Here is a 24,569-nt window from a genome sequence, read left to right on the forward strand (position 1 = left end):
TTGACAAAGTTTTGTGGACTACAGAAATATTTTAGAAAAACTTACTTATTTAGGGTATTTTATTTATTAAATTGCCTTATGCCCCTGCCCAGCTAGTTGCTTGTTATTTGATCATTTATCCAGTCAAATTCCTTTGTTATTCTTATTTTTTTCTGGATTTTGTAATTGCAACATGTGATTTGCTCTCCAGTTAATTTTAATTGTTGAAAAGACACTCATTCTCCTTAATAAGCCATACAGGCAACTCTCATTTGGCAATTTTATCTAGAGTATTATTAGTCACATATATTTTACCATCAACTGCAATTATAAGCCGAAAGAATTATTCTCTCCCTAAATATTTTAGTAAGAAATGTGCTCCTTTCAAAAATGAGGTGGGGTACTGAAACATGCCACAAAGTTCTTTTTAACAGAGAAAAACCCCTTGTTATTTCATGAGCAACCAAATCTTTCCCTATGTATATTTTGTTGTATCTATATATGTTTGAGTTTTCTTGGCAGTAGGGGTGGTGCAATCTATTTATTTATTTATTTAATTAATCTGACCTTACTTTTATCCAAACAGTAGTATTTTTTGTTTTCCTTTCTGTATCAAGAATGACAAGCTTTTTTATTTGTTTCCTTTTTCTTTCATTGGCATACACACGTTTTGTTTCTCATTATCTGCTATACTTTTAGAGCTCATCTACACTAGGTAGCCTGTGCTAATATAACTATACTTGTTATGTCTTGTAGCTGACATGCTACATATTCTGCAGAAGAAACAACCCGGCTATAGACTTTTCTAATAAACAGTGTCTTGATCAACAGGCTTGTCCTGTGCACTGAATTTTTTCTTGGCAGAACGATACTCATCACCATGTTCTTTCTTCCCATACCTTGCACACAAATTATTACCCTAAATACAGCTTCACATTCTTTTTGCAGAATTTGAGCACTACCTCTAAGATGACCTTCACATATATCTGCTACAGTGTAACTCTTCATTCACCACTGCATAGATACGGCTAGCTTTCTACTCACACCAACTGCATGAGAACAGAGTATACCTCATCTCTGGGTCACTAAAATCAAGGGTCTTTAGAACTAGTCCACTTTATTTTCCTGTAATGTTGCACAAAACAAGCTGTCCAAGAGCATTCAGGGTGTATTTGGAAGAAAAGATTTACTGCTGAAAGACAAAAGGAAACCAAAATGCTCCAAGCACTGTTTAAATTAACTGTGTACATGCATTATTCATGTCTTGATAACTTATATCCAGTTGTGCACAAGTAAAAATCTTAAGGATATAGTGTCTGTATGAAAAGACTGCTCCTCTTTTTCAAAATCATGTACAGTTCCTACACTGAATGTGATACCACACCACACTTAAAGCTATTCAAGATTTCATCTTTGTCTTTAATCAAAGAAAACCTAAGATTACCACTCAGAGCTTTGTCAAGTTGATTTGATTTCTAGCCAATTCAATGACAATCCTTTGAGTTGATAAAAGCAATTCCATGGGAAAAGCTTCAGCAGCCTCTGAACACTAAAATCACTGAACAAAGAAAATAAAAAATCAGAACAGAAGCAGCTGTCCGTTCACTTAAGTCAAAAAGCTGATTAAAAGTCATTTTTATGTAGTGTGGTGTGCTACAACAGTTGCTAGCCTATCAGCACAGAGCTATTAATTATCTACACTTGCTCTGAATCCTGAAGTCAACATTGCTGCTGTACAGGTGACAGAGTGCCAGAGGTGGGGCTATCCACCACTTAGTGTAATTTCCATGAATGCTTTAACTTGGTCAGTCCTGAAATGTTCAGGCAATTGGTCTACATTACTGTTACAGTTCCTCTCCAAGTGAAATAGTCCAGTCCCAGTCTGGTCTTGGCTAGTCTAATCCTATTTCTGAATTTCATGAGACTATGAAAACATAACTTGCAGATTCACACACTACTTTTTTGTCCTAGAACACTGTTTAAAAATGCTATCTGCAATAGTACATTATCCTTCTACTGAGCTACAAAAGCGGACTTGGAAAAAGTACTTGAGATCCTTCTGGTATCACATACAACTCATTCATCAAATCGATAATTTCATTTTAGTCTAGACATATTGAAATGAACATGGCCACGGAAAAATATAGTACTAAAATATAAGTACTAAATTTTTCACAGTTCAGAACCTCTACATTTGTGTGTTGCTGACTTTCTGATAAAAGCATTTTTGGGTTGCAAACCTTTAGGACTTAATGCAAAGGTCAAATGTTTGAAATAAGCCAAACAGACAGCATCATTCCCAGTTTGCAGCTGACTAATCTCTAGGGGTTACAGGCTCACATAGCCCTGCATGGCTGGACTCAGTAATTTCCTACCATTAAAACAATAACAACAAGGAAAATAAAAGATAACATAGTAGGAACTCTGTTTAACAGTTAAGGACACAACATGAATCAACGAAGCAATAGGTAAGTAAGCTAGACTACTGGCTGAATGAAACTCTTCAAGAAATACATATATAACTTTAGAGTGAGTTGCCACTGGAAATGAACTGGGTTTTTTTTTCCTCTTGTTTTGTCATTTCTGACTGGCTTCATTTGGTACTAAAACTGAGCTATGAAACTAGCTCCTCATGTCTGCAAGAGACTGCACTTGAACTGGAATCTACCTTGCACATCACATTCTGCGCTGGCTAAACAGGAGCTGCCACAGAGAAATCACAGCTATCATGAAAATAACTCAGGAATGGAAAATGTCTGAAAGGTATGCATAACCACACTGTAGCTGTGGATCTGTGCTCTGAGATGATGATGAGCCGAAACCAAGAAACTACTATGAAATTATGTCATTAAATTCATAATTCTGACAAGATCATAGTAACTGTTGGCAGCTGTGTAACTTGGAAATACATTTTTCTGGGGGTTTTGGGTTTAAGCTAAGCAAGAGCACGTTGATACACAAGTAGGTAAACATACATATGCACAGTTTTCTTTTGCTTCACTTGTCACTTGTTACTCTTCTGATGATCCACTTCCCTGCAATGTAGTACTGCATCTGCAGAAACTGAAAGCCTGCTTTGTTACTCTCACAAAGAACAATGTCTGTACTCTGACAGAAATATTTAGAAAAGCAGCACAAGTGGCAGCCCTGTCATTTTGTCAGTGTTGCCTTGGATTAATTCTCTTCTCCACTGAATCAAAACTAGCCTTCCCTAAGATTCTTTCAGAACTAAAAATAAATCCAACTGTGAAAAACTCTCCAACAGTTACCAGAAAAATTCCATATTAGAAACAGATATATCCTCTTAATAGATTAGATCTGTATTTTGACCACAGCTTTTGACCTGATATATTGAAGCTTGTCAGTCAGTTCAGCTGTACTGAAAACATACTGAAAAATTCCATTTCCAACTCCTAATGCCTCAGAACTCTTGTACATTAAGTGGCATGGCTGTGATATAGCCCGTCAGGCAAAGAACTGCTTTGCCAATTGAAGTGTATGCTGCCAATATTCATACAACTTCCACACCATCCTTAACCATCACTGGCATACCTGTCAGCTACTTCACTTGGGAATTAACAGAGTTATCATCACTGGCAAAAATACATGCACAATTCATTCTAACCCCAGAAACAAGTGCTGCTTTGTCTGACTCACTTCTTCAAACATAGCTGGTCATCATTCAGCACTGCTCCCCACCAAACCAAATTTAAATATTATTTTTTGGGAAAACAGTGCAAATTGATTAAAAACCCCAAGAAACTCACTTGCCTCTTAACTCTTAAAGGATGGCAGGAGACTCAGCACAACAGTCATCTCTATGCCATAAGTAGGAAAATAAATCCTTGCTTTCCTATATTTACCTCTAACTATATGAAAGACCAATTTAGTCAGATAACATTGTGAACTCTGAACATTACCACCATCTTACACCTTCCACAACACATGCATAAAGTCCATTCTTAATTAAAGAACATGAAGAGGCTGCACAATAAACAAACAAGGATTATGTTAATAAATATCCTCAGTAGACACAAAAGAATAATAGAATCATAGAATAGTTAGGATTGGAAAGGACCTCAAGATCATCTAGTTCCAACCCCGCTGACATGGACAGGGACACCTCACACTAAACCATATCACCCAAGGCTTCATCCAACCTGGTCTTGAACACTGCCAAGGATGGAGCATTCACCACCTCCCTGGGCAACCCATTCCAGTACCTCACCACCCTAACAGGAAAGAATTTCTTCCTTATATCCAATCTAAACCTCTGCTGTTTAAGTTTCAACCCGTTACCCCTTGTCCTATCACTACAGTCCCTAATGAATAGTCCCTCACCAACATCCCTGTAGGCACCCTTCAGATACTGGAAGGCTGCTATGAGGTCTCCACGCAGCCTTCTCTTCTCCAGGCTGAACAGCTCCAACTTTCTCAGCCTGTCTTCATATGGGAGGTGCTCCAGTCCCCTGATCATCCTCATGGCCCTCCTCTGGACTTGTTCTAACAGTACCATGTCTTTTCTATGTTGAGGACACCAGAACTGCACACAATACTCCAAGTGAGGTCTCACGAGAGCAGAGTAGAGGGGCAGGATCACCTCCTTTGACCTGCTGGTCACGCTCCTCTTGATGCAGCCCAGGATACAGTTGGCCTTCTGGGCTGTGAGTGCACACTGCTGGCTCATGTTCATTTTCTCATTGACTAACACCCCCAAGTCCTTCTCCGCAGGACTACCATGAATTTCCTTTTTGCCCAACCTGTAGCTGTGCCTGGGATTGCTCCGACCCAGGTGCAGCACCTTGCACTTGGCATGGTTAAACTTCATGAAGTTGGCATCAGCCCACCTCACAAGTGTGTCAAGGTCCCTCTGAATGGCATTCCTTCCCTCTAGCGTATCAACAGAACCACACAGCTTGGTGTCATTGGCAAACTTGCTGAGGGCACACTCAATTCCATTGTCCATGTCAGCGACAAAGATATTAAACAAGACCGGTCCCAACACCGACCCCTGAGGGACACCACTTGTTACTGATCTCCAGCCAGACATTGAACCGTTGACCACAACCCTTTGAGTGCGACCATCCAGCCAGTTCTTTATCCACCAAGTGGTCCACCTATCAAATTGATGTCTCTCCAATTTAGAGACAAGGATGTCATGTGGGACAGTGTTGGAACGCTTTGCACAAGTCCAGGTAGATGACGTCAACTGCTCCACCCCTGTCCATCACTTTTGTAGCCCCGTCATAGAAGGCCACCAAATTGGTCAGGCAGGATTTTCCCCTAGTAAAGCCATGCTGGCTGTCACCAAGCACATTTCTTTTTCATGTGCCCTAGCATGCCTTCCAGGAGAATCTGCTCCAAGATTTTGCCAGGCACAGAGGTGAGACTGACTGGTCTGTAATTCCCTGGGTCATCCATTTTCCTGTTCTTGAAAATGGGGGTTATATTTCCCTTTTTCCAGTCATCATGAACTTCACCTGACTGCCATGATTTTTCAAATATGATGGGCAGTGGCTTTGCAACTTCATTCACCAGCTCCTTCAGGACCTGCAGATGGATTTCATCAGGTCCCATGGACTTGTGTACATTCAGGTTCTTAAGATGGTCTCGAACCAGATCCTCTCCTACAGTGGGCCCAAGGTCTAGGTTTTCACAGTCCCTGCATCCGCCTTCCAAGACTCGGGTGCTGCAGTCAGAGCCTTTGCCAGTGAAGACAGTGGCAAAGAAGCCATTCAGAACCTCAACCTTCTCCAAGTCCTGTGTAGCCAGTTCTCCTGAAAGTTTCCAGAGGGGGCCTACATTGTCCTTAGTCTGTTTTTTAGCCGCTACATACCTATAAAATCCCTTCCTATTAGAAGAAAAGTATCAGATTAAAAAATCTGGCTATCAGAACAGGTCAGTCCTTAACTAAATAGTAAGTAGCTGGCGCCACTTCTTTATAGATTACTACCTTATATCAACCTGGTTTTCTCAAAATTCATGGCAATTCAGCTTGTGTCTTGTATGCTGCTACCAAATAAAGCATAGAACTCATTACTTCAGTAACCAAGGCTGCCTTTTTTCCCCAGAATAGTCACTGAGTCTAAAGTATTTAAGTTCACATAAATTCTGCTTTAGAAAATAGCCTGAAGAAAGTTATCAGTTGAACTGAAAAGACAACTAGTTCAACAATTCTGGCAATGACAAAAACGTTTACTTGCTTGTTCCAGTAAGTATTTTGCTTGTTTCATCTGTAATAGCACATCTTCAGCAAGCCCAGAATTCACTTTTTGAAGGCAGGAAGAACACAAACTTCATGTTCCTTTGGCTAATCTGTTCCATCACCTCTCTGCAGCTCTGTTCAAGCCAGCTCAGCCACATTATCACAATCCCTAGCAGGCACAGAATATCCACTTAATGGCATCTATTATGTGTGCTGTCACTTTACAGCAACTCTTCTCTATGCCTCCTTACATTTCACCCGTCTGTCCATCTGGCATTTTCTAAACCCAGACTAGGTTTTGTTTGTTTTGCAAAAGATATGGCTGCAGAGTTAGTCTCAGAAGTTTGACACAAAAAAAGTTAAACACATCCCTCACATCTTTCTTGTTTTCTCAGGCTTACAATTTTAAGTGGATCTATAAGTGAGAAAGATGCAATTTGAAAAATCTTGCATATAAGAGAGATAAGTTGGCTGTACAAAATACTCAAGTTTTTAAACTGCCTAAAAATTTTTACACATTTTATTTTTGCTGCTACTTATTAATTCCTAATACATCACATATTTTTAACTTTCATGCCCTTAATGCATTATGAAACTAGGCATAAAAAAAAAATCTAAAAATCAAATCATTAAGGTGATGTAGAGATTGCCAGAACAAACAGGCACACATTCCAAGAGAAAAAGTTGTAAACTAGACTTGTTATAATGACATGTAGCTATTTCACTTCTAATACTTTTTTTATTCCTCCCCCTCTCCTAACTCCTCTTTTTTTTTTTTCCTTCAAAAATTATAGACATTTGCTCCAGGAATCTTAACACTGTACAAAAGTTAACAGCAATCATACCTTTAGGTATCGCTTGCCTTGGATGGCTGAAGATTTTTCTCTAAGCATTTCAGATGTAAATGTAATGCAATATAAGAGTTCACACCACAGATAAGATTCATCCTTTTGCTTATCTTGAGGTACCTGGTTAAGGGACTCATTCGGGCTTCCTACACTGGTTAATGGCATGTATCTTCAGAGGTGATGAAATTTATCTGCCTTAGGATAACCTGAGAAACCTTCCCTCTCCATTGACACACAACTGGCTCAGACATCATGCTTAAATTTCAGTGTTCAGGTTAGGCAAGATTAATCCCATCTGAAAGAACGCACTGGCTCATACATTTGCCTGCACATTTAAAAGTGTATTTGTACTTCTCTCATAGCCAGAGAAAACTAATTTTCTGAATCAAACAGTCACCACCAACAATTATAAAGAATAACTGGTTTAAAAAACAGAATTCATGCAAAGAATTCATTAAAAAGAACATACCTGGCATCAATTCAGCAGTATGGAATATCTTCTCCTGCTTAATTTTACTTTCATGTAACAACTCCTCTTTGGTTAGTGGAAGATCTAGAACATCTCGAATAATCTCTGCCGCTTCTGTGCCTTTTTTCCCCATGACCAAGGATTTCACATCCCAGGTATAGGGCTTGCCAAAACTCCCACAGATCTCTTCGAACACTACTGAATAGAGACGCTCAGTATCTGCCAAAAAAACCAAACAAACAAAAAACAAACCCCAAAAGATTAAAACCAGGTACAGCCAGATGAGCAGCCAGTCTTACAAGGAGGCTCACATAAATGAACACAACTAACAGCCAGGAGTCAGAGAGCCTAACAAAGTGTACAGAACTGCCTCCCTTAACTCGCAGAGGGGAGGTCAGACTTCTAAGATCGCCTCACTAGGATTATCAAGCTGTCACTTCTGAATTAAGAACAGGTTACAAAGGGTAAGAACAAAGAACTACCTGGACCTGCTCTTTCACCACCTTTCTTTACTGTACAGGTTATCAGCAGTATCTCAATTAAAATACTCTGTTCTTTGCATGAGAAATAATAGAAGGGATGGAAATCTAGTACTTGGAGGATGTCATTACGTTTTTTCATGTAAATTAAAAACAAAGATTTAATTATTCAAGAGTATCTTTGACTGGAAGCTTCAAAGTGCCTTCAAGGACTCTACAGTCATTTTTATAGTACTGCTGGCACCTCTGCATTTACATGTGATTACTCAAGCAGAACACACCCACTTCTATTTCCAGGGGGTTTCTCACAAGAAAAAAATTCAGGTTGAATTTTGCCTGTGAAATTATCATCTTTAAGGTCAAAGGTAATTTTACTTTTCAAACTATTTTTTTACACAATCTTTCCTGTCTTTAAAAAAGAAGGTCAATAAGGTTTATTTACCACTAAAACAGAGAATAAATTTCCTTTCAACTCTTGGCTTCATTTCATCAAAGGTCTTTGTCGTGGTTTAAACCAAGTCCCCCAACTCCCGGAGACTTAGGAAGGAGAATCCAAAAGAATGTAGCCCCCACGGATTGAGATAAGAACGGTTTAATTGCTAAGGCATAACACAAAACCCCTACTGCCATTTACTACTACAAATAATAATGATACAGCAAACAGCAAGTGAAAAGAATACAACACCCCACCAGTCACCGACCCATAACTCACTCCACCCTGCCTGGCCGAGCACCATGTGCTCCCTCCTTCATTTTCCTCCAGTGCTCTACTCCTCCAGCCCTCTCTTTCCCAGTATGCATCCTGGGCATCACGTGCTATGGTATGGAATACCTCATGCCTAGCCTGGGCCAGGTGTCCTGTCTCTCCTTCCTCCCGGCCTCCCCTCCTCCACCTGGCTGGAAAAAACCTTGAACAAAAACAACCTCAAAACATGCTCAAACCATGACAGTCTTGAACAGTGGCTTTTCTACCTATCTGTTTATCCTTTCAAGTAGTTTCCTCTGAAACTTCAGTTACTGCTGTTAACCATGCTTTAATTTAGTTCTCATGCATGTCTTTGCCTTCTGTATCTCTAAAGTTATGTTTATTATTATCATTTTAACAATGAAAGGCACAATCAAGGAAAGAAAGTAGTTGCTCTTATGAGATTTATTTAGAGCAATTAGGGACTTCACTTATCAACATGTCCTTCGCCATGTAAAAATATTTTTCATAGGGATAATAATGCAGACACTGCCTCACTTTCTGAATACATAAAAGGTATGCAAAAGAATTTAAACTTCAACATACATACTATGAAGACAACTGAAAAAAGAAAAGCAGATCCCATGACTACAATATATGCAAATATCTTCCCTGCAGTCTGACAAATGCTTACTGCTTAATCACAGTAATCTGCTTGTCCTGTGATCAGCAGATGATTCTGATGTGAAATCAAATGGGAAACATAGGGGCTGTTTTCCATCCTCATACCTACCATCATGTGAGCACAGAGCAGTGCAGAAGACACACTCTGCTGCCTGCCAGAGTACTCTTTTTCATGTTCCCCTTCAGCAACTAGAAGGGACATTGAGCCAAACGATCAGCTAAGGACTCAACACACTTGTCTGGATGGCTTAATAGGGTAGTATATGTTTCTCAAAACCCTCTTAGCTTAAAAATGAAAAGTAATAGCATCTCTATTATTCTTTGCAAATGCTTCTAAAACAACACTTACTGAGAAAAGTTAAGAGACATGACATCCTTATCTCTAAATTGGAGAGACATCAATTTGATAGGTGGACCACTCGGTGGATAAAGAACTGGCTGGATGGTCGCACTCAAAGGGTTGTGGTCAACGGTTCAATGTCTGGCTGGAGATCAGTAACAAGTGGTGTCCCTCAGGGGTCGGTGTTGGGACCGGTCTTGTTTAATATCTTTGTCGCTGACATGGACAATGGAATTGAGTGTGCCCTCAGCAAGTTTGCCAATGACACCAAGCTGTGTGGTTCTGTTGATACGCTAGAGGGAAGGAATGCCATTCAGAGGGACCTTGACACACTTGTGAGGTGGGCTGATGCCAACTTCATGAAGTTTAACCATGCCAAGTGCAAGGTGCTGCACCTGGGTCGGAGCAATCCCAGGCACAGCTACAGGTTGGGCAAAAAGGAAATTCATGGTAGTCCTGCGGAGAAGGACTTGGGGGTGTTAGTCAATGAGAAAATGAACATGAGCCAGCAGTGTGCACTCACAGCCCAGAAGGCCAACTGTATCCTGGGCTGCATCAAGAGGAGCGTGACCAGCAGGTCAAAGGAGGTGATCCTGCCCCTCTACTCTGCTCTCGTGAGACCTCACTTGGAGTATTGTGTGCAGTTCTGGTGTCCTCAACATAGAAAAGACATGGTACTGTTAGAACAAGTCCAGAGGAGGGCCATGAGGATGATCAGGGGACTGGAGCACCTCCCATATGAAGACAGGCTGAGAAAGTTGGAGCTGTTCAGCCTGGAGAAGAGAAGGCTGCGTGGAGACCTCATAGCAGCCTTCCAGTATCTGAAGGGTGCCTACAGGGATGTTGGTGAGGGACTATTCATTAGGGACTGTAGTGATAGGACAAGGGGTAACGGGTTGAAACTTAAACAGCAGAGGTTTAGATTGGATATAAGGAAGAAATTCTTTCCTGTTAGGGTGGTGAGGTACTGGAATGGGTTGCCCAGGGAGGTGGTGAATGCTCCATCCTTGGCAGTGTTCAAGACCAGGTTGGATGAAGCCTTGGGTGATATGGTTTAGTGTGAGGTGTCCCTGTCCATGTCAGCGGGGTTGGAACTAGATGATCTTGAGGTCCTTTCCAATTCTAACTATTCTATGATTCTGTGATCTTGGAGACCCCTAAACACACAGGAAAGGTATCACAGCAGAAACACAAGCAACTGAGCTTTCAATGGTGTTAAGCTGGCTAACACCAGGAAGGAAAAAAAATAAACAAGCAAACAAATACTCCAGTTTGCTTGATACTGGTAGATGGTAGTCCCTGTGAGCAGAAAAGGCAAATTAAGAATAGTGTTTAAAATTTCACAGTTCTCTTTTTTTTTTTTCCTGATACACTCATTTTTCTTCTGTATCTCAGGCTCACTAGTTGAAGGACATAAGATTCTTACTCTAAGTTTAAAACTGAAACTGAAAATTAATCCTCATTTTATTGAGTAATACATAGCAAGCTACGCAGAAACAAAACACAGAATCAGAGCGTAATTGTAGAACATTAAAATTTTCCTGTAGGTGTCTATGATAATTTCATGTTAATCTGTTTGAAAGACTTATGCGTATAGCTAAAGATACTCAATTTAACAGCCTCCTGCATTTTAAATAACACATAACAGACTTGCAAACAAACTTTTCTTTCGTTCTTAGAGAAATGCTTAACCATGTCCAGATTGAGTACCCAAGGATAATCTGCAGTTAGCAAACTAAAGAGCACTATTGTGTGCAGTTCTGATGTCCTCAACATAAAAAGGACATGGAACTGTTGGAACAAGTCCAGAGGTGGGCCATGAGAATGATCAGGGGGCTGGAGCACCTCCTGTATGAAGACAGGCTGAGAAAGTTGGGGCCGTTCAGACTGCAGAAGAGAAGGCTGCATGGAGAACTCATAGCAGCCTTCCAGTATTCGAAAGGGGGCTATAGGGATGCTGGGGATGGACTCTTCATTAGGGACTGTAGTGATAGGACAAGGGGTAACGAGTTAAAACTTAAACAGGAGAAGTTTAGATTGGATATAAGGAAGAAGTTCTTTACTGTAAGGGTGGTGATGCACTGGAACAGGTTGCCCAGGGAAGCTGTGAATGCGCCATCCCTGGCGGTGTTGAAGGCCAGGTTGGATGATAAACTATTCTATGATTCTATGACTATCCTATTCATACCGGGTCAGAACTCACTTTTCTCAGTTCTGAGAAAAAAAAACCCAACAAACAGCAAGCAAACAACAGGTAAAATAAACAAAACCCAACTAAACCATAACTGATCACTGCCTACATTTAATTCAAATGTATGTTAGTCTCACCTACTCTTCAAGTATTTAAAGCAACATAAATACTTAAACAAGCAGGATGTTAGAAAGCCTTCTTTCCTTCCCTCTGCTTATTAATTATCCATTAAAGGAATTGCCTTACAAAACCTCCAACTTTTCTTTCAAAGCAAGCACTTTCACTCTGCCTGAAGTTGTATCATTTGGACTCTGGACACCAACATGACCGCAATGAAAATTACGACTATTTCAAGATTCATGACCTCTTGTAAGATTCTACGTATTTGTAATTCTTGAGGAAAAAAAAAATTAATTCTTATGATTGGATGACAAAAGCATAGATACAGACGTTTTACTTCCTCAAATAGACATGTTTCACTACAGTGCATGGATAAAAACTGAAAAATGGGGGTGGGGGATAATTCAAGTATTCAAATAATACACAAACACATACAGACCTCAAAATGTCCAGTTGGAATCTGGGACTACTACTGCTGAAAAAGCTGCATTTCCTGCATACTTGATAAGTACATATGTTCCTTTTGACTGAAGAAAAAGGAAAATATGTATGTCCCCCTTATGATAAGACAGCAGTAAATAAATACTAAATAATAATACAAATTCAAGACTTATTATTCCCAGTGAAATAGAAAAATCTAAAAAAAGTGCTTAACAAATACAAGGTAGGCTAGCCTTTTGCCATTGTGACAAGAAATAGAACACACCTGATTGATCAGAATTTAACTGGAGCAACAAATTGTAATTTCAAACTACTATAAACCCGCAATACAAGAAGAAATTAAATCTAATGCACACACGTAAACATAACACACCAGTGAAAGGAAACAAGCAAGAGGAATTAGAAGCTCAATTCAAGCACATAATTACAGGCACCTACCGGTACTTTAGACACCCTGGTATGTCCAAGATACCCACATACGGCTGATATTAAAAACAGTAATAGGGGCAAGAATTACACCTTACTGCACAAGCAGCCAGATGCCCTACTGCATCCCAAGTGCTAATAAATACATACATTTCTGCAAGTGAATCCAGCCCCAGCTGCTAGCTCCCATCAGGAACACAAGCTGAGAACACAATAGGACACATACCGAGCAGTGGCCTGTTCTAACAAGGACGGAAGAGCAAGACTTCTTAGCTCCTGAAATTTGCAGTAAATGTATAATCTCAGCTTTATTCTTTTCTGCCTTCTAAAATATTCTTCATCTTTCTAGCTCTAGGCCCTTGATGTATCTTTCACATGGATATAATCATCACAACATACTGTCCATCCACTCACTACATTTCATTGGGAATGAGTAATATTTATTCCCTAGCCACATATCATCTTCTAGTCATTTTTATAACAACCCTTCTTCTATATAAAAAGCACAGTCAACTCCACTAGTGCTGTTTACAGTGTGCAAAAGCCAGCCACAATAAATACAAATAAAGTGACAAGAATGACAGAGGCACTGGATTACTCAATTTGTGATCTAGCACAAAAATATGCTGAGGTATATTCAGAAAAACCTACAGGTCACTTGGCATCAGACCACAATGCACAACTGGAGTGTATGATCTGCTGAAATCACTGCAGAATCAGAATTAATGTGCAGATATACCTAGGTTGGGGGTACAGCAAGCATCAAGGTAGCATCTAAACTTCAGATTTATCAATCACTTACTTACATATAAAGACATCTTAAAACAGAAGATTATGGTTCATGAATATGGAAGTTGATTTTTTGAGGAGACCTAAATTTATTAAAATTATGAATTTATTAAAGTCCTGAATTTATTAAAATTATGTTATTGTAATTCTAAAATAGTTAATCAAGAAGATGGGATTAGTAGGCATGAAAGCTCAGCTATAGCTCATCTAAATCAGTAGTTCTGAGTTCTTCTTTGAATAACCCATTTCATCTTTGCATCAAGCATGCCAGATGAAATATACGTCTGATTTATCCTTCTGCTAGGAATCTAAACAGAACTGTAATTGTGTACATTCAGTATAATCCAGTAAGTCAAAATCAGATCCTGGACACCTAAGATAATTATTTGATAAAGACAGAGAAATGGTTAAAGGGAAGAATTTTACTTCAAGCAATAGCTTTATTGTGTCCATACCTGTAAGGCAGATTTCTGTCCATGTGTAAAACAGAATCATCTTCAGTAATCAATTTAGCCAAATTCAGACACAATTAGTCATTTTCACCAAGATTTTATACCAAGATTTGAGAAAATCTTACTAGAGTTTGCCACCATCAATACTGACTGAACACACAGTTGATTATGATTCTGCTTTCCTATCAGTCTTTCATAATATTCCTTAATCTCTTTACGATATGCAGTAATGTGAGATGCCATACAAATTACTGAAATGCTTACGTGGGGTACAGGAGATAAATATAATTATAAACCAGAATTTGTTTTATAATTGGAAATGGAAATTTTGCTTTTGTTTTTGCTACTCAATAGTGGCATTTAGCACAGTATAAAGTTTTAACTTGCAAACAAATCTATGCAAATGTTGAAAAGCTGGAAACAATCAACATTCCACAAAGTAGGGGACACTTCCTCTACTCATGGAATTACAGTAATCATATCACATTTTCAATTTTTCTCATTTCCAGATTTAAATGTAATACACACCTTTGTGTGTTTATTCGTCCATTATATCAACCAGTGTTAAAAAACAAAGGATTTAAACACAGTAATGACAAAACCACAGTAACAGTGATTTCCCACCAGAAAGACTAACTTTGTCAAGTCTTGTGTATCACATGTAGAACTCAGTCAGTGGTTCTCATGACCACATACATCAGCATTGGCAAAATCATGAACTCATAGTTCTCGTCCCTTTCTCCAGCATACAAAAGCCATGGCTGATCAGTTCACTGACCACTTGTGCTGTCTGTGAGACTGAGGAGTATAACAAATGCTGAAGCACTGCATGCAAGCCAGGGAATGGATACCACAGTAAGTCTCTGCACTACAGATATATTAACCAAGCCTGCCACTCTACCACCCCTGTTCTCACAGGCAGTACATGCTCTTTGCTTGTTTCATTACACAAATGAACCAATTCTTGAAATATTCATACAACTGAGGATATGAGTATCAGTGACACATTCACCACATTTCCATATGTGGACTATCACAAAGTTTAGGAAACAGCAGTGCCAAAATAAAACCTACATAACTATTCAGAAATTTTTAAGATCTGCTAGTGATTTTGGTAAGCTGAGAAGAATCATAGAATCATAGAATAGTAGGGGTGGAAAAGACCTTAAGATCATCTAGTTCCAACTCCCCTGCCACGGGCAGGGATACCTCACACTAAACCATATCACTTCAAGGCCCTGGCCTTGAACACTGCCAGGGATGGAGCATTCACAACCCCAACAGCTTCTGAAAAGCAAACAGAGTAGAACAAGGAACATCTTTTCAATCCAAAGAAAAAATTAAAGTATTACTGTCTACTGTTTATCAATTACAGCTCTGTATCAAAAAAAAAAAAAACCACAAAAAAACCACATTATGACAAACTACTGAAATATAAAAATACAACAGTGTTATAAAAACCAATTACTGAGGGAGCAATAGCCTATACCACTGAATAAAGCATGGTGCATTCTTTTTGTATCCTTACCGTTTCTTTCAGAGACTTTCCCCTTGTGATCTCAGCAGCCAAACAAGACAGACAAAACCAGTATAAGAAATGCAAAAGACTATCAACTATGTGACTGTCACTGGAACAGGTCTGAGATGGAAAAAACTAGTTTAAATCACCCAGAAGCACTAAAGAATTACAGCTGAAGGCTCCTCAGTTAACAAAATGACCAGAAAAAAAAGGAGAATTTGAATTTTTTTTAATAAACAATCTTTAGTAAACAACTGGGAATTTGTGGCAAAAGGTCAGTCTTCTAGTTCCCTCCCAACACCCTTCCATTCACACCTTCACACTGTGAAAACTAGTTTAAAAATGCATGAGCACAGTTACCTATTATGGCTAGGAGGAGGGGAAAAAGAAAATAAAATCAGCTTAACATCTGACCTCAAAATCACTTACAGCAGCTTAGCAAGAGTGGGGATGAGGAAGGTAGGCAGCAAAAATCATTTTCTGCACAACAGCCTAGGTGTTACAGCACTAGTCCAGAAAATGAGACTTAGCCTCTCAATCTACCCTATAAGGGCCTGAGCCCACTTCTCTAACATTCCATGAGATTTTTTTTTATGGTAGTTATATAAATATAGACACACGCATATAATTTATATGCTTGTATATATAAAGCATATAAATATGTATTTATATATATAGATGTATATACTGCACATATAGTATTCTGTTTTAAAGGCAAAAGGCTGTCTTTTAAAGAATAAAAAGAATAAAACTCAGATGAGTGCTAGCCCATGTATACAAAGCAACCTGAAGCCCGTTAACCTAAAGGCTTATTAAATGGAGGTTGGCTCAAACCCCTTATCAAAGAAGGCACATGAGGAGATGAAGAATAGGAATGTCCTATTCTTAGCTGTAGTATTCACCCCATTTCTTCCAAATTAACTTGCTTATAAAAAACAAACAAACAAACAAAAAAAAATCCTAAATCAGAAGTTATCACACTACAAAAAGACACCCACTTCAGTCACTGTCACAGGAGGAAAAAAAAAAGCACTGCTTTTATGCATGCTGAACCAAAATATTTGAGACATGCCTGAATTTCAAGGCATGCAGTGCTGATGTACCCAACCAGGCAGACTGAACCTAAATGAAATCGGCCCCAGCAAACCAAAAGAAATGCTGCTGCAGTATTCATGTCTTGTACCTTTCAACTGATCTACTCTCATGAACAGTATCACTTAAACTCACCCTACTGTTACCTAGAAGTTAAATGAAGGTAAAGCCTCTATTAAAATAAATAGGAAGCACAAAATCATATGCTAGTTATAAAGAGCAGGTTATCCAATAAACCACTTTATGTGATTGATAAACCATAAATTCTAAACATAAAGAAAAAAAAAAACAAAACCACCTACTCTATAATTGCTAAAAATTAAAATTACTACTTCAAATTTGAGTAATGATTTGCAAATAATTATATTTTTGATTAACACTTAGAAAAATTCACTGAAATGATCCATTATTCATTTTAGCAGGGAGCAGGTAGAAATCTGTTATGGAGTTTTAATTTTTGCTATTCTATTTAATTTTTTTCTGTTGTACTAGTATATTAACATACATACACTCCCAAGATATATGAGTATGCTACATGATGATTACTTCACTAAGTCCAGAGAAGCACACTGCCACTGGCTAACTTGTTTAAAGTTCTGCCAATCCGTTTGCCTTTCTCTGATATGAGAATTCCTGCCATGAATTCCAGTTATTGCTAACAGGCTTAAAAAGAAAGTAAATTTGGTGCTCCAAATGTAATAGCTGCATAGAACTGTTCCCAAATGAGTATCACCTATTTTCCCCTCTGGTCTTATATTACTGTGAGAATTCTTCAATGGCAGCTAGAGCAAGCCAATTTCTCATTTTATATGCACAAAACATTTTACTTCTATGGGGAAGGGAAGAAGCTTCTCAACAAATTCAAAAGGATTTTAGTTTACATTAATACAGCAGGCATATCTTAGTGCTATCTTGTATTCACATATGCACTGTATCCTTCTTTTTAATGTGGCAGGGAAGAAACAGTTCACAAATAAACCATGCAAACATTCTGATGTGAAGCGGTAAACAAATACTCCACCATCAATACAAAATAGCACATGAAAAAGTAAAGAGAAGCTCATATTTCAATTTCAGAGCATGAGGGATTCCATCTTTCTACTATATATGACTTAATTCAAAACATTCTAAAACTGTACTTATTAAATATCAACTTTGCAACAGCATCTCACTAGTTTAAAAATAGAAAAGCTGTTTATTCACAGAAACTGCCCGACACACTTTGTTAGACATTTGCGCAGGCCCTTAACCATTAAAAACAGACCTATGCAAATATGGTGCCTACACAATCCTGCTTGTTGGGCTTATATTACAAACATAAGGCTAACAGACACAGCTTCTCAGTATGTGTACAACAAGGCCCAAGTCAGGTAACAGTTACACTATCATTAGCATACAAGCTACTGTTAACAAGGCAACAGCATTTGTACAAGGAATGCTCTCATCCAAAGGAACAATTAATAGCACATTCACAAGTTAGTCCTTCACCAAGGGAGTATCTCTTTTTTTTTTGATACATTCCTGAGAACTCATAGCAGCAGTTCACTGACCTGAGGAATGCAAAACAATGCTTGAAAAGTTGTTTTGAAATTAGATGTTTCAAGGCACTTGGAAAGAACTACACAAGGCAGATGAAACCAAAAGGGTCACTATGTTATCCAAGTCAGCTAAAAAATAACCAAATACATATTCTTAGTAAGTTTGTGATAGGTTGACCCTGGCTGAACACCAGGTGCCCACTAAAGCTGCTCTATCACACCCCTCTTCAGCTGGATGGGGAGAGAATATGTAACTAAAAGCCCCTGGGTCAAAATAAGGGCAGGGAAAGATCACTCACATATTACTTTCACAGGCAGAAAAGACTCAACTTGTGGAAATTAATTTATTACCAATCAAATCAGTGTAGCATAATGAGAAATAAATACTAAATCTTAAAACACCTTCTTCCCATCCCTCCCTTATTCCTAGGCTTAAATCTACTCCCAAATTCTCTTTCAAGCCGCCAACAGTACAGTGTGATGGGGATTGTGGTCAGTTTATTCCACATTGTCTCTGCCACTCTTTCCTCCTCACAGGGAGGACATTCCCTGCTCCAGTGTGGGGTCCTTCCCATAGCAGATAGTCCTCCATGAACTTCTCCAGCATGAGTCCTTCACACAGTTCTTCATGAACTGCTGCAGTGTGGGTCCCTCCCATGGGGTACAGTCCTTCAGGAACAGCCTGCTCCATTGTGGGTCACCCACAGCTCACAAGTTCTGCAGCAAACCAGCCCCAGCAAGGGCTCCTCTCTCCACAGGGTCACAGGTCCTGCCAGGTGCCTGCACCAGCATGGGTTTCCCATGGGGTCACAGCCTCAATCGGGCATCCCCCTGCTCTGGCACAAGGTCCTCCATGGGCTGCAGGTGGAGATCTGCTCCACTGTGGACCCCCATAGGCTCCAGGGGCACAGCCTGCCTCACCATGGTCTGTACTACAGGCTGTAGGGTAATCTCTTCTGGAGAATGGAGCACCTGCTCTCCTCCTGCACTGACCTGTGTGTCTGCAGGGCAGTTTTCACATATTCTCACTCCCCTCTCTGTCTGGTAGTTGCTACTGTGCACAGGGTTTTTTCTGCCCTTCTTAAATATGTTATGACCAAGGCACTACCACCATTCCTGATGGGCTCAGCCTTAGCCAGTGAGTCTGTCTTTGAGCAGGCTGGTCTTGGCTCTGTTGGACACAGTGGAAGCTTCCAGCAGCTTCTCACAGAAGCCACATCTGCAGCTCCCTCCCTCCCTTCCCCCCACCCCCAAACCTGGCTATGCAAACCCAATACAAAGATGGGCTTTTCTTCAGGAAGAGCTCTAAGAAACATGACCTTCCCTGAATAGACTCGCCAGAGCTGCTCTTTTTAACCCACAACCTAAAGCAGCAACAGTAGCAAGAAGAACAGTTAAAGGGGGGGGGAGGGGGAAGTCAGAAAACTTTACTCCTCCCTCAAAAAAAACACCAACAAAATGAGACCAAATATAAAATAAATACTCTTCAAGACACCACAGTTCTCTTCTAATATATATATTTTTTTTATTCTCAAAGTTTTTGCTAGCCCAGGAGACTCTTTATCTCTCTCTCTCTCTATATATATGCAAATACTCAGGTGAGTTGCAAATTCAAGTTCTTTGCCTTTCAGTATTACATTTTTCTAAATCACTTCCTGTGATACTGTCCAAAAAGTCAGCTTCCACAACAGTGGAAACATTACAGAAGATAGAGTGACTTTAATAGAAAAGAAAAACATTATTTTTCAAGTGTGGCATTAGACTATGTTCTAAACTTAATTGCAGCAATGTGTCAAACATACTACCACAAAGGAAGAGCAAAGAACTACAGATTAATAAAGCTAACCTCTTCCTCCCACTCAAGAGTGCCTAAAATTTTTGAAGTAAATCTGCTGATGGAGTCATTTCTCTGTGGTTCTAACACTAAGAGGAGAAAACCAAACACTGTTGATGCACTTGATTTTCCAAGAGGACATTTCATCATGGCTGGCCATCTACATCGAGAGGAAAATGTCAGAAATACTCCAAGACCTAATCACAGTGTCTCTTTAATAGCTCTATACCAAGAACACCTAATCCTAACTAGAACCTAAAATACGAAAAAAAAAATCAGACTTTTGAGATTCATGAAGCAAGTGTGATAGAGCAAAAAGAAAATCATGGTTTATGAGCTGCAATCACCATTTGTTGGAAAACTAGATGAAACCCCAAAACCTTGGTATAGGTATCAATTTAAGGGACTTACAACATCACATAAGTGTGGACTTCCATGCGGGCAAGCCACAGGCTTCTCTGAAGTTGCATGACCTCAGCCCTTACCTCCCACATGAGGCTGAGGATCACAGTAGAGGGCTGTTCTCACAGAAAAACCTCCCATGGTGACAGTGAGAGCTGTCCTTGCTACCAGACTTAGGCTGGAAGCAAGTCCTAATGAACTCATAGGTCAAACAGCCCACAGCTCGGAGGAGCAAGACCACTTGAAGTTAGTGGACTGTCACAACAGAGAGTACATGAGCTCCTTTTGTTTCCTAACACCATGGGCAAAGCACAGAACTACTGGAAGGCTGTAGTTTAGTTTAGACTATAATCACCTTGCCTGTAATAGGCACAATGAAATAAAACCTTATAGTTGGCTACAGAAGCTTTTAACTTATCACCATTGAATTCACTGAAAGACAGTTACCTAAATCACAGTATGGTTTAGGTTGGAAAGGATCATCACCTAGTCCAACCCCACTGCCACAGGCAGGGACATCTTTCACTAGACCAGGTTGCTTAGAGCACCACCAATACGCAATACTTTTCTGGTTCTGAGCTGAAACACCAATTGCATGCCAGCACCTCAACAGCAGATGCTGTGCGCTGAAGGCCCCCCATATGGAAAAAGAAACTTTTCCTATTCCCAGGAAATTAAGCCAGTCTGCTGCTCAGCTGTGGTCAGACTGTATCAGTATGAGACCTTTTTATTAAGGTTCTCTAATAAACTGTGACTTACAGAGTTCAGTATGCTGTAAGAGTTGCTTAATATAATTCCTTTTATTTAATTAGCAAGCATTTACAGAGTAATTTTCTGTCCTGCTGCTGAACACTTATCCTCCAAGTACATATGTGAATTTTTGCTGAAAATTTTTAGCCTCTCAGCATATGTGATCTACCTAGTATTAACAGTATACACAATCACACTTCAAATAGAGATTATGGTAGTTTTTATTAACTGGTAAATCTTATCACAGCATATTTTGAGTTAGGCTTCTGTTGTAAAAATTGTTCTACAAAGTTGTGTGATCTGCTCAAGATCTCTAACTCCCATGATACAAAGTCTCTACTTAATGGAGAAGATGCAGACTGATTAGGAAGCCTGAAAACCAAATGCAAATATGAAGCACCAACTACAGTTCCTTTAAGACGTGGAAAGGAGACACTTCAAAATTAAACATTTGATGTAAAATACCTGTGAAAGGGTTTCAAATCACCTCAGTTTGAAACCACCCTAGGGTCCTCCATGTGGAAAAAAAAAGCATCAATCTCTCTCCTGCACACAAAAATTATAAGTGCTACAGAGTACACTTAAAAATCTGGCACACATCAGGTACCTAGAGGTGGAGGTACTGGACCCATCCCAACTTTCAAGTAAAATATTTTAGCTTTGAAAGCTTTTCTAAGAGTGGCATTTCCTGGCAGAGAGCAGGTGACTGAGCACAGATTCACCTCATGTCATGTGTTGGGATCAAACTGAGCTAGTAGTATTTTAGCACACTATGAAAATTCTAAACTAGCAAAAATCCCCTTAACCTAAACTATAACTATCTCTTGTTTAAAATGGAAAAAAAAAAAATCACAAAACAGTACCAACAATGTTTTATAAAAACACATAAAAACTTACCCACACTACAATTCTGGAAGAATACAGTGATTACAAACAGGTTCAGACAGAGAATCTCACTAACATGTCAGTGAACCCAATTCACAGGAGAAGAAATAGAAAGCTAGAAGAAGACTCTCTGACAGCATCTATTAATGTCATACTTTGAACTATCTCAAAGGAGAGAGGCTGAATATTATTTTTCTAGAGAGTGGTTCTGGGCATAATGGAAATGTTATGTTATGACTCTGTTTTGCGTGTAACAGCTTAAGAGTTACATGAAATACTGCTGTGTAAACTAGTAAACAAAATAAAAAAATACATATTCAGAGACTCAAAGACTGCAAGAAAATTCAGACCATCATTTCATTCTTCCATACGATTAATGTGCTAGAAGTAAAAACACATACTGGGAACCAAACTAGGAGTCATTCCAGTTTCACTCAATCTTTCTTTCCTTCTACCTCAGTCCTGGGAGCCAAGGTCAAGGTTTACATCTTGAGACGCAAGCAGCTTCACTCTCCCGCAGATGGAATTTAATTAGCTTGACACAGGAGTTTGCTGTAGTGTCCTTAGTCCTACTGCAACAAGTGTTTGCAAAAGACAGGCTGGTAAAACAGATGCCCAATAATCATATGAAGAGATTTTTTTCTTTATTTCTGCATTAAAAACAGTGTGGCCAGCAAGACTAGGGAAGTAAGAATCCCCCTGTATTTGGCACTGGTGAGTCCACACTTCAAATACTCACTGTCTGGGCCTTCACTACAGGAGAGATATTGAGTTGCTGGAGCAGGTTCAGAGAAAGCCAGTGAAGCTGTTGAAGGGCCTGGAGCACATCTGAAGAGGAAGGACTGAGGGCACTGGAGCTGTTTAGTCTGAAGAAGAGAAGGTGCAGTGGGGACCTTACCACTCTCTAACTGAAAGGAGGATGGAGAGAAGAGGTGGCTGGTCTCTTTTCCCTAGTAGGCAGTGATAGGACAAGAGGTAACAGGCTCAAGGCAAGGTTTAGACTGGATATTAGGAAAAATTTCTTCACTGAAAGGGTGGTCAGGCATTGGAACAGGCTGCTCAGGGAAGTGGTGGAATCACCACTCCTGGAAGTGTTCAAAAAACGTATCAGTGAGGCCCTTAGTGACACAGTTCAGTGGAGGACTTGCCAGTCCTGGGATAAAAGTTGGAATTAATGAATTTAAAGGTCCTTTCCAACCTTGTTGATTCTATAATTCCTTCCCTCCATCCAAAAACTAAAGAAGAGAAAACAACAAAAATCTAGTAGCCTTTCTGTCTCTACCAGAATTAGGTACAAATCTACTGAAATCAATTAAGTCATAACAGTACAAGCAAGAAACAATGAAGCTCACAGTTTCTGAATAAATGCATTAGATAAGGTACACATTCCAATTCAACAGTTACTAACCTGAAATCAGATTAAAAAAAGTAATTTCTTTGCTTCATAGCAACAACTTGCTAACACTCATTGTTTTTGAAAGTGCATTGCAGGTGGCTTCACAGTTAGAAAGGGGCAAGAAGTTTAAGGAAATTAGGAAAAAAAATCAGTCTGATTAACACGTAACAAGGTGTGGCAAAAAATAACAGGTAGAAACAATTAATGTAAGCATCACTTATGCAACTATATATGGTAACTATGAAAATAATTATTAACAGCTGTATTCAGCATTATCCAAACAGATATGATGCACAAAAATGTAGAATGAAGCAGAATGAAGCAGAAGTTACACCTGAATATGAAACTACTCTGAAAAAGCTGCATTTGTAAGAGATACTCTTCAATACTATCTTCAGCTATCGTCCCTGACCCCATTCTGGTAATTTCCTTTTGCTTGTTCTGAACTCAAGCTTACAATCAGCAAAATAAAAAGCATCTGCTTTGTTTGCTGAATATACTGAACTGCGCCACTGGAACTTGATTGATGTTTAGACAAACAGATGAAATCCTATGGCTATAAATTTTGGCCTATTATGTTTTGAAATTGTTAGAAGAACCAGCATATCCTAGGTGTATAGTTAAAGCTGCATATCCAGTTAAACAGAGTAACTTAAGCATTTCCTAAATGTAAGGAAAAAAAATAATTAAAAGGTTACAAATTGCAATAATACCAAAACAGCTGGTCACCAAAGGCCTTTCTCTTCTAAGAAGAAGCAAACACACCACAGACTGCATCTTTCTAATAGCCTTTGGACAGCAGTTTTCAAAGACATTGAAAACTAAAAATGCAAATACGGTATTCCATCAACAAGCTGAAATACCTTTTTTTCTGTTGTCTGAAGAGCAAATCTGACTATTAATGTAAGAATCCAATTGCATGAAACATTACAATCAAAGAAAACAGAGCTGAACACTGCTGAACATGGTTACAACCTGTGCTCTAAAATATAAAAGGCAGCTTTAGTCACTGAGCTTGTCATAAGCAACAAGGTTGGAGGCTTTT

General features: G+C 39.2%; 1 protein-coding gene across 2 annotated transcripts in view; it reads right to left on the reverse strand.

Moving 5' to 3' along the window:
- Positions 1–24,569, reverse strand: part of PUDP (pseudouridine 5'-phosphatase) — a 77,446-nt gene that overhangs the window by 39,237 nt on the left and 13,640 nt on the right. For both annotated transcript variants that reach the window (XR_004080890.2, XM_005151422.4), the window contains exon 2: positions 7,502–7,720. Coding sequence is in view for 1 of the 2 variants with exons in the window: in XM_005151422.4 (XP_005151479.1) it covers positions 7,502–7,720 (219 nt within the window). In the remaining variant the exon portion in view is untranslated. The remainder of the gene's footprint in view (positions 1–7,501; positions 7,721–24,569) is intronic.

The sequence above is a fragment of the Melopsittacus undulatus genome, chromosome 2, assembly GCF_012275295.1.
Source record: "Melopsittacus undulatus isolate bMelUnd1 chromosome 2, bMelUnd1.mat.Z, whole genome shotgun sequence".
NCBI classification, from domain to species: Eukaryota; Metazoa; Chordata; class Aves; order Psittaciformes; family Psittaculidae; genus Melopsittacus; species Melopsittacus undulatus.